At 49.3% G+C, this 11,747-nt stretch overlaps 1 protein-coding gene across 1 annotated transcript; it reads left to right on the top strand.

Moving 5' to 3' along the window:
* The first annotated feature begins 331 nt into the window (after window positions 1-331).
* LOC123055855 ((+)-neomenthol dehydrogenase-like) lies at window positions 332-10,708 on the top strand. The gene is made up of 2 exons (XM_044479688.1): window positions 332-342; window positions 10,420-10,708. The coding sequence occupies exons 1-2, from the start codon at window positions 332-334 to the stop codon at window positions 10,706-10,708; spliced, it is 300 nt and encodes a 99-aa protein (XP_044335623.1).
* Window positions 10,709-11,747: the final 1,039 nt, after the last annotated feature.

Below are 11,747 nucleotides of genomic sequence, written 5' to 3'. Positions count from 1 at the left end.
TTCTTTATTTATTTTCCTTTTTTAAACATTCTCAAGGGCGGGCCCCACTTGTCATACACTTATTAGGGGGGTTATTGCATTAATCCAGATTAGGCAATGGCCTCATTAACAAAACAGGGAAGGTTAGTTCCTAATTAAACCGGGCGGGCCCACATGTCCGGTGGGAACCGAGCGGCCAAAACGCACGCCCGCGCGGTGGTGCACGCCGGCAACCACCCGACGGGGCGGCGTACACCGATCTCGTCGCTTCGGCGACCAAACGCAGCGCGGAGATGACCCACCGAATGGGCGCTGTGGCCCGCGTCGACCGGTGGCCGCGGTTTGAGCGGGAATGGACGGCAGGTGAGCCTACACGGGTGCGGAGCATGACGTGCGCGACGCTAGCAGTAGCAGCACGACAGGTGCGAGGCGCTGGCAGAGGGAAAGGGGAGGCCGTGGGCCTCACCAGCGATGGAGGGAAGCGGGGGCGGCGTGGCTCGAGGAGGCTGGTCGGGGATGAGTGAAAGTGCATTATATTGACTAGAGGGGGGGTGAATAGGCGATTTTTATGAATTCTTCACTGAGGAATTTGCTGGTGAGGAAATTCCTTAGCGAAGAACTACTTGCAGCGGAATAATTACTCAAGAGTAAGTATAGCAGAACATAGGCATGGTCATCATGATGAAATGAAGACAAACACAGAGTACATAAAGCGTAAACACAGGATAGCACAGGATGAAGACAAACAGACTGAAGAAATTGAACTGAGGAAATTGAGAAAGTCTTCTGTCGAAGTCTTCAAACACAGATATGACAAGCACACAACACAGTAATGAGGAAATGAAAGAGTTGAGGAAATAGAACCAGTAAGCTTGGTGAAGACAATGATTTGGTAGACCAGTGCCAACTGCTGTCTTAGTTGTACATCTAGTTGGAGCGGCTAGGTATTTAAACCTGAGGACACATAGTCCCGGACACCCAGTCCTGAACACGCAGTCCAGGACACTTAGTCCTCACCGTATTCTCCTTGAGCTAAGGTCACACAGACCTCGCCCAATCACTCGTGGTAAGTCTTCAGGTGACTTCCGAACCTTCACAAACTCGGTCACTCGGCGATCCACAATTCCTCTTGGATGCTCTAGACCATGACGCCTAACCGTCTGGAAGAAGCACAGTCCTCAAAGGTAACAAGGGTCGGATCCATGCAGGATCAATCTCTTCAGTGATGCTCAATCACTTTGGGTTTGTAGGTGTTTGGGTTTGGGGTTTCCTCACTTGATGATTTTCGCTCAAAGTCCTCGGAGGATGGGATGCTCTCAAATGACAAATGTCAGTTTCTCTCGGAGCAGCCAACCAACTAGTGGTTGTAGGGGGCGGCTATTTATAGCCTAGGGAGCAGCCCGACATGATAAGACATAAATGCCCTTCAATGATATGAGCGTTAGGTGGGTAGATATTTTGGGACAGCTGGCGCATAGCACAGCAACGGTCGGATATTTGAGGCTCAAATTCCTCAGGGCTATCATGTTCCTCACTATGTAGGCAATCCGCACTAGCGAATTCCTAACTCCTCAGTCAGAACAAATTCCTTAGAGACCAGAAGAACTTCATCTCTGTCACTGAAGAATATGACTGAACTGTATGAGATTTCCAGTGGCTTCACTCGAAGGGATTGGTAGGTGTAGGATTTTGAGTTGAGCATCACATGGAAATTTTTCCCTAGTATTTCCTCGACCCCCTTTAACAGTACGGTGTTTCCTATGACTCAAGAAAGAGAAAATGAAACTACGAAAACAAAAGTCTTCACGCTTCATGTTCCTCAAATGAATACCAAGTCTTCAAGGTCACACCAATTTCTTCACTTTCAAAGTCTTCAGAAAGTCTTCAGAAATCCAAAGTCTTCAGTCGAAGAACTTCATTTTTAGGGGTCGACTTTCTCTGTAAATATCAAACTCCTCATAGACTTATAGACCTGTGTACACTCATAAACACATTAGTCCCTTAACCTATAAGTCTTCAATACACCAAAATCACTAAGGGGCACTAGATGCACTTACAATGAGGACGGGGACGCGAGACGGCGAATCCGGCGTTGAAGCTCGACGGCGGGGCGCGAGATCCACGGGCGACAACGGCGATGTCGGCGGGGACCACGGGCGTCGACGGCGACTGGGCCGTGCCCCGATCCAGATCAGATCGGGGGAGGAGACGAGGGAGCGAGAGGGGTTTGGTGGGGGCGCGAGTGGGGGGGTGCGGCGCTAGGGTTCCAGGGGAGTGGGGTTAAGGGGGGCGTCGGCTGGGCTGGCCTGGTGACCTGCTGGGCCGAGGCCCAGTCGGGGGGGGGGGGGGGGGAGGTGTTCAACTTCTCTTTCTTTTTTAGCTTTTGTTTTTATTTCCTTTTCATTTATCTATTATTTTTCTGTTCTATTTTAGTTACACCTATTTTAGTTTGGTGCAATAATAAAATACTTGGTACATTTTTATTATTTAAATGATATTTATATATTTATTTTAGCCACAGTTTTATTTATTTTAGTGCATTAAATATTTTATAAAAATGTGGATTCTCCACCATAATTACCTATGCATTATTTGTCACCTCTTGAATATTTTAGTTTTAATGTTTGAAAACTTTTGATGTCGCCTTGATTTTAAATTTGAAGTTTGAACTGGGTTTCGAACCGATGCGAGTTTATCAACAATAACTGAGGTGACGTGGCATCATTAGCAGAGGTTTACTGTAGCTTAATTATCCGGGCGTCACACCGTAATACAAGATCCCCTGACTAAACTCATTAGGCACATGAAGCTTCTTATGATGTTGTATTACCGAGAGTGCCCAGAGTCTCAATCCACACAACCCAACAGACACCTTCGGAGATACCTGTAGAGCACCTTTATGATCACCCAGTTATGAAGTGACGTTTGATAGCACACAAGGCATTCCTCCGGTATCTGGGGGTAGCATGATCTCATGGTCGAAGGAACAGATACTTGACATGAAGAAAGCTATAGCAAATAACTAAACGATCTGATGCTAAGCTTACGTTTGGGTCTGCCCATCACATCATTCTCCTAATGATGTGATCCTATTATCAAATGACAACTCATGTCCATGGTTAGGAAACCTTAACCATCTTTGATCAACGAGCTAGTATAGTAGAGGCTTACTAGGAACACAATGTAGTTTATGTATTCACACATGTATTTAAGTTTCCGGTCAATACAATTTTAGCATGAATAATAAACATTTATCATGAGCGGGAAATATGATATAACCATATTATTATTGCCTCTAGGGCATATTTCCAATAGTTTTCGTAAACGCGGATGAAAATGTAGTCATCATGATTTTTCTTCCAAAACAAAGAGGGTGATTATCATTGATTCGGTTTGGATTTAGATAATTTTCTTTTCCCCTAGAGGTGACCATAGGTTTATCGAACATACAGGAAAGTTTGCCAAAGACAAGGTGATGTTGGTGCAATCGATTGCCCGACTGTTTTGGAGATTGCTGGACAGAAACAGTGAGGGACTAACGTGTTTGTTAGTGCACACAAAGAGAGATAGTCTCTAGAGTAAAGAGGAGTATGATAAAGCAATCGAGGAGATTGTGTGGAGGAAATGACCCCCAAAAATATTGCTGAAGTGAAGCAATTTCTACGCGTGGCGTTGGAGAGAAAATGGTTCCAGCCGAGAAGAATGAAGACGAAGTGAAGAAGTAATTTTGTTTCGTAATTCATTTTCTTTCTTTGAGTCATAGGGCCATCGTACTATTAAGAGGGGTTTCAAAAAGTTTTGAGACTTATGTTTGGCAATGCTTAACAGAAATATGTCCCTAGTGAATGGAGAGAAATCTCTACGCGATGACTAATTACTTGTCAGCCAAAGACAGAAGTTCTTATGGGCCGCGAGAGAATTGCTCTAACAGTGGAGTCAGATTCGCTACTTCCTCAAGTAAAGCAGGGTGTGATGTCAGCAGGTTGTGGCCGCTTTTAAATAGTTGATGTTGATGAGGCTAAGCATCCGAGTGCGTCAATGCGTGGGCGTCGAAGTTAGTTTCTTGGCTGGCGAGCCTGTTTAATGGCGGCATACGAAGGGACTGACGTTGAAAGGGCGTGATAGATATTCGTTCCATCCCGTCTAGTAAACGTCTCTCGTATATTGAATAGGCGCGGATACCGGGGATGCGGCACGGACAGTGCCCTCGGCCAGCAAGCCGCTTCAATGCCGGTGCCAGAATAAGGTCGCGTCCGCGGGCAGTTGGCTTCGGGGGGCACTACTACAAAAACAGCTATAGCCAATATGGACACTAATGACGCACTATGCATGTGGTGCGCCATTACTATTTAGTAATGGCGCACCATGTGTTGGTGCACCATTAGTGTGGCATCACATCCAACTAGTAATGGCGCATCACTTCCCTGGTGCGCCATTACTAATTTTGTTTCATTTTTTTAAATTGTTTTTTATTTTATTTTTCAAAACTACTAATGGCGCACCGTGGGTGTGGTGCGCCATTACTAGTTGAACTAGTAATGGGTGCGCCATTAGTAACTTGGCCACCACTTCAATCCCCGCGTACACGTTCTCTCCCCTCCCCTTCCTGCTGACACAGCCACCCGCCTCTCCTCCGGCTCTTACCCAACGCCGATCTCCTCTTCCGCGTCACCTCTCCGGCGGCCTCCTCTCCCCATCCACGCCGCGCCGGCGACCTTCCTATCCTCTCCTATGTCTGCCCGGTCGGGCCGAGACCCTAGCCCGATGCCATGGCGACCATGGCAGCAGGAGGAGCCCGGTCATGGTGGCCTCCTCTCCCTGCAGCGCCGCCGCACCTCACCTTCTCTTCTCTTCTCTCCTCTTCTCTCCCAGTAGAGGAGAGGAGGGGAGGGAAGGGAAGGCCTTCTCCGGCGAGCTTCCAGGGAGGTGAGGAGCGCCCAGATCCAGATCCACGGCGCATCGTCCCGTCGTCGACCTGAGCCGCGACCATCCATGCAGGGCCGGCAGAAGCCAGGACGGAGATGCCAGAAACCCTAGCCTAGCCTAGCCATGGAGGTACGACGCCTCAACCTCCGGCGACGGACGACGGCTGCAGGCCATCTCCGGCGACGGATCTCCGACCCCGACCATGGTGCGTGCGGCTGCATGCCATCTTCTTCATCTCCCCTCCCCTCATTGGTTCGTTTTATGTGCAGGGCAGGCTGCTCCGGACGAGCTGCTACTGCTGCTGCAGGTGCACGACGCATGGCTGCTCCCTCCTCCTCTGCCTACTGCAGGTGGACATGGTGAGCACATCTTATCTAGCTTGCCAATTTGATTGATTGCAATTCTTCTTTCTGGTGGTGTTGATTGCCATTGTGCAGTTCAGTTCAGTTTCAATCTGAATGCACCTCTCGGTCTCTTCCTTCTCTCTTGTGCTTTTGCATCTCCATGCCCAGATTCGGGCTTAATTAATTACATTGCCTGCTGTTTATGGACGGATTGTTAGGTTAGATTGCTCACTTTATCCATCTCATCATGTCTCCTGAATGAATAAATGAATGAATGAATAAGCACTTTAATTGATGCTTGCTGGTTGGATGGATGGATGTCGTACATGCCATGCTTTTGGGTTAATTTGTCCGTCAAATTGATCCATTGGCCCGCTTGGTTCAATTTATCTGATGCCACAAGTGGCGTCATTTTTATTCTGTATGGACTGCCATTATAATGTACGTACATGCCACTGAACATTCAGTCTTTACTTGTGTGTAAGACCGGACTTTCTTCCGTTGTCAACGCAACTCGACGCAAGACCAGTGCCTTGGTTGCTTGCTCCGGTGTGGTGCAGCCGAGCTGGGCCAATGACCATGCCGTGTACGAGGGCAAACTCCCCTCCGACAAGACGGCTCCTAGCTCGGGTAAGCAGCAGCACCCCCATGGTCGTTTTAGTTTTCAGAGAGCCCTTTTTTGTGTGTCAGCTGATGATGCCTTCATTCTCTTGTCCATTGAGGATCCTCAACAGGCCAGAACAAGTTCCACCGCCGGTCTGAAACTCGTCCCAACTGGGCAAGGGATTCTCTCACTACCTTCTAATTAAGTGAGTAGTCAACATCTTCAGGGCCCTTTACTCTGCTTTCTTTCTACTTCAAGCAAGGAGATGATTTATATGCATCTAAACAAGTAGTTGTCGCTGCACTGCTATAACAATCAATGTACATGCATAGCTCTAAGCTCTAGCCTAGTGCGCTACACTGCCTCTGTTTGTCAACATGCTGAATATATGAACCCAGAAAATTTTAGAACTTCTCTGTAAAAATTGGTTGCTAGCTCTGTATCTCAGCCCCTTCTCATTTGTTTGTTTGATTTGGATGGAGTAGGAGTCATCCATGGACGACATCGACGATGAGGTCTTGGTCTTGTATGATGCGTGTGTGGACAGTGTTGGTCTATTCATACGCTAGGGTGTGGCCTGATGAGGTCTTGGTCTTGTATGATGCGTGTGTGGACAGTGTTGGTCACTTACTAGCTATGGTTCTTTTGCTGCTGGACAGTGTTATTTCAATTTGTATCCCATCTAAGCCGCTCACTGTTTTCGTTACCTAATTGCTACTGGATGCAGAAAAATGTGTAAGCTTTATATGCCAAAAGGTTATGCATTTACTCATGAAGCATTTCTTGCAAATGGAAGATTTTGGTGTCCATGATTAGTGACGATCCTCAAGTAGGATGAATCTTTAGTTTTGATGGGTCTCAGATTTACTTTTGTTAAGTTGTGATGATATAGTGCTTAATCTGAGCATGTTCCACGTAATGCAATGGACTGTTCCAAGGGCTGGGCGCTGCTGCAAGGCCCATCTTTATCTTTGCTCTTGCGCATGATGGATGGTCAAGGACTAGTTAAGTAGGTCATTTTGCGACCAAATGAATGGTCTTCCTGTTTGGTATCTCTAAATGATGATTACATATTAGCGTGTTCTTCAGTTTGGGATATACATTTATGTGTAATAGTGAATTATGTCTTGGAAGGCATGTTACTTATTTCCTGTTGATTCATTGGACATCGCATGACAATCTCTAAGAAGGTTGTCCATTTACTGATCAATCATTTCTTGCACGATTTTGTTGTTGATGATTAGTGTTGAACCTCATATGTCCTCTGCAATTCATTTCCATTATAACCTTACTCATACAATATTCACACCATGTAATTCTGGAAATATATGCTCATATCTAATTCTACATAAAAAAATGACAATATTGACATGTAATAAATAGTTTGTTTGTATTTCTGTTTATTTTGTTACATTTTGCAGGGATAAAGTGAAGAAAAAGAAGAAAGGATTACTAGAAGATTAGTTTTAGGATTTTCTTTTATTTCCTTGCAATTTTCCTTTTATTGGATACTTGTAAAGACATTGTTTATTCTTACTATAATAAAAAATATGATTCTATTTCATTTTTTGTTTTTAAATTATTTTCCTTATAGGTTGTTTTCTGTAAATTTGGATTTTTCTTGTTTTCCAAATACATTACTAGTGGCGCATCATCAACTAGTGCGCCATTAGTAAGCCAGAGCACATGGGTAAATATGGCCCCCTGGGAGGCATACTAATGGCGCACCGTGGCCTATACTAATGGCGCACTGCCTGCCTGGTGCGCCATTAGTATACCAGATACTAATGGCGCACCAGTGGTGCGCCATTAGTAAAAAATATTAGTGGCGTGGTACTAGTGGCGCATCAGTAGTGCGCCATTAGTAGGCAAAAACTGGTGCGCCACTAGTAGTCCTTTTCCTAGTAGTGGGGGGAAACCGTGCTGGCAAGGGGGGGGGGCGAAGGGGTTTGGCGGGTCACAGTTGCCGGACGAGGGTGTGATAGTGGTCCGGACACCCACAAAACCCCCCAGCTTGTTTTCAGTTTGCGGGAAAAATCACGTCCAGATCGGTCGACGGACTGATACAGGTCCACGTTTGATGGTAAAACACATCTGAACCACATGGTCTGAACGGTTGCGGATGGTCTAATGGTCGGCGTTAGAAATGCCATGGCAATAAGAGCCTATGAAGCACGGATTGTGAAAAGTAAATTAAGGGTCAGAGAAGAAACGTACCATAGACCATGACTACCGCTGCTAACATTTGAGGAAATTTGGACGTCCCGAACCAGTTGACGTTTGGTGACTTTTGCTGGATGACCAGATCGTCTGGTCTGGACATTTGTGGATGATTGGAGTTGCCCTTACGCCTCTCCGTGAAGGATATATATGGTGCTCCTGACATGCATTGAAATCTTACGCTCGTGGCGTCCGTCCTGTTTTTCATATGGGTTGGCAGCACGCTCAACACGCCGATCTATATGTGCAGGTGTGGCCAGCTGGCCACCCAATTTTACATTGATTTGCATTCAAACATATTGTGAAATGAAATAACAAGCAAAATAGTTTAGCCACCCAAATAAATAGTGTAGTTTTACAAGCCAAATACAAATAAAAATGTTTCACATAGTTTTGCAAACGAATAAAAGAAGATACGTCTATTGGTTACCAACATGAGTCCACCTATGCTCAACCAAATCATTTTGCAGTTGCACGTGAGTTTCCCAATCACGCATGTCTTCATGAAACTGAGTGAACTGCTCAAATGTTGCCGCTACTCCATGCTCAGGCACAACATTCTCACCCTGAAACTGAAAGCCTTGATCGTACAGACGTTCCGGGCGCTCGTCTTCTACGATCATATTGTGCATGATCACACAAGCAGTCATCACCTCCCATAGTTTCCGCGTGCTCCAAGTATTAGCAGGATACTGAACGATGCCCCATCGAGATTGCAAAACACCAAAGGCACGCTCGACATCCTTTCTAGCACTCTCTTGCTCTTGGGCAAATCTTTTCCCTTTCTCTCCGACAGGGTTGGGTATTGTCTTGACAATAGTGGTCCACTGAGGATAGATACCGTCACCCAAATAGTACCCTTTGTCGTAGTTGTGGCCGTTGACAGTAAAGTTCACCGGTGGGCTGTTGCCTTCGGCAAGACTAGCAAACACCGGCGAGCGCTGAAGCACGTTGATATCATTGTGTGATCCAGCCATGCCAAAGAAAGAGTGCCAGATCCAGAGATCTTGAGACGCCACGGCCTCTAGTATGATAGTGCAAGCCCTGACATGTCCCTTATACTGCCCTTGCCAAGCAGAAGGGCAGTTCTTCCACTCCCAGTGCATACAATCTATGCTGCCAAGCATCCCCGGGAAGCCCCTGCTGGCATTCATCGCCAACAAACGGGCTGTATCTTCAGCTGTCGGCTCTCTCAAGTACTCAGGGCAAAACACAACAATCACAGCCTTGCAGAACTTATACAGGGACTCTAGGCATGTAGACTCGCTCATACGGACGTACTCGTCAATGAGATCACCGGGCACTCCGTATGCAAGCATTCGGATGGCGGCAGTGCATTTCTGATAAGAGGAGAAACCAATCTTGCCGACGGCATCCTCTTTGCACTCGAAGTAGTCATCATAGCCGACCACTCCCTCTCTAATACGGTTGAAAACATGCCTACTCATACGGAACCGGCGGCGGAATTTGTGATGTTTGAACAACGGCTTGTTGTATCAAAGTAGTCCTTCCAGAGAAGGAAATGCCCGCTCTCTCGGTTACGATTCAACGCCGGAAGGTGGCCCTGAATGGAGCCATGGAACAACAGCCGCTGGTTGTTGAGGTGGTGATGGACCAACACGGTAGCCAATATCTCCTCCTCGTCGTCGGACGACGAATTGTCGGAGTCGCAAAGGAAATTGTGGAAAAAGAACTCGTCGGTGGAGTCCATTTTCGTACCTTGGCAAACTATCGAACAACTTGCGGGTGTCGAAGAAGGAGACGGCCGGTGAGGGGATACGCGGCGCCCACAGACCAGCTAGCTGCCCTGCCGGCGTCCGACGAGTGTGATGGCGTCCGATGAGCGTGCCGGTCGGATGTGGCGGGGATGGCGAGGCGTCTTCTTGGTCGCGGGCGGCTGTGCGGTGGGGGAAGCGGCGGTGGGGAACCAGTTTGCTCCCGGCGGCAAAACGGCGGCGGCGGGTGACTGGGGGCAGGGGCGGCGTTGCTGGGCGGATGTGGAGGCGGCGGCAGCTGGAAGAGTCGCCGGCAAAAATGGGCAGCGGCGTCGGTTACGGAGGAGGCGGGGCGAGGGTTGCTTGTTGGCCAGGGGGTGAGAGGGGAGGGGAGGCCAATGTGCCACAGACCAGCGGGCCCAGGGACAGGAGTAGGCGAGCGCGCGCGCGTCCGTCGCATGTCCGTGCCGACGCAAATCAGGCTAAAAAATGGGCCGGGAATGGGTCGCCCACGGACGAAAAACGGACGCGCGTCCGTTTGGGTCGGCGCGTTGGGCCGCCTTTTCTGTCTGCGCCGACCCAAACAGACGGCCGCGGACGAAATGGGTCGCCCCATTGGAGTTGCTCTCAGGGACTTCGAGGCCGACGCGCTGGAGGCGCGCGGGTGGCCCATGGGGTACTCGGCGTACAAGGTGGCCAAGGCCGCCATGAACGCCTACTCCAGGTTGCTAGCGAGGAGGTACCCCGCACTGCGCGTCAACTGCACGCATCCAGGCTACGTCAAGACGGACATAACCATGAACTCGGGCATCTTGACGCCCGAGGAGGGCGCGCGTAACGTGGTGAAGGTGGCGCTGCTGCCGGAGGGCGGGCCGACGGGCAAGTTCTTCGCCGAGGGCGAGGAGGCATCGTTCGTGTGAGGTACCGGTCGGCTGGTAGTGCGAGCACGGGCCAGTCCGGCGGCCGTCTGCCGATGAGCTAGCCTGCCTGCCGTGTCACGTGGTTTGAGAGACTGAGAGTAACGAACAGGACTTGACATTTCCCGTGATGAATCGTTTCTGCTCCGGTGCTCCCCCCTGGGCTAAACGCGAGGGGGAGAAACACAAGGACGGCTGAGATCTGTCAAAAACGATTCGTGAAGAGGGGCACGATTGTCTTTTTATGCCCGCGGAGAGCGCGCGTACAACCCTGTACGAGCCCGCACCGGCCCAATTACTTTTGTACACTGAGGGTATACATGTATTGTACGTGGGCGTATCATTTTCCCTTGTCACGTGCGCCGGTCGTGGGATAGCCACGCGGCCACGCGGTGCACGAAAACTTCCAAAAACGTCACATCCTATAAAGAGGGAGGGGAACCACCACCGGCCGCATCGCCCCACCATTTCCCCCCAAATCGGCTCACTCCCTCTCTGCTTGCCGCATCGTCTCCCCCTCGTCTCCATCGCCCCGCCACCGGACCTACTCGCTCAACGCCACCGCCTCCCTCTCTCCGGCGGGTTCTCTTAGGCTTCGATGGTGCAAGGTCGTGGCGTTGCCGCCGCTGCGCACGGAGTTGCAGTCGAGGCCGCGAACACCGCGGCAGATGCCGTCCAAGAAGTGGTCGCCGTCGGCGGTGCGAGAGATGTTGCACCCGCAGTCGCTGGATCGGTCGCTGCGGCGGCGGATCTGGTGGAGCAGGGGGTGGTGGGCTCGGACTTCGTCGTGCCGGACCTGGTGGTGACGGCGTCTGGCGGCGCACTGGATGCAGGTGCGGAGGCGAGCGACAAGTAGGTGGTGGATGTGGTAATGCTTCTCGTTCCCCTCCTCTCATAATTGTAGTTGATAAGCAGAAGATTTAGTAGATAGGGTTTTTTATTGTAGATTTGTGATTGAATGCGGCACCCCCTTCTGCTTGTTAGGGTTTTTTGATTGAATGGGGAACCCCATTTGAGAGTTAGGGTTTTTTGTAGCTGATTC

The sequence above is a fragment of the Triticum aestivum genome, chromosome 2D (genome assembly GCF_018294505.1).
Source record: "Triticum aestivum cultivar Chinese Spring chromosome 2D, IWGSC CS RefSeq v2.1, whole genome shotgun sequence".
NCBI classification, from domain to species: Eukaryota; Viridiplantae; Streptophyta; class Magnoliopsida; order Poales; family Poaceae; genus Triticum; species Triticum aestivum.
The sequence above is the reverse complement of the archived record's forward strand: the minus strand, read 5'-3'. Positions and strand labels throughout refer to the sequence as shown.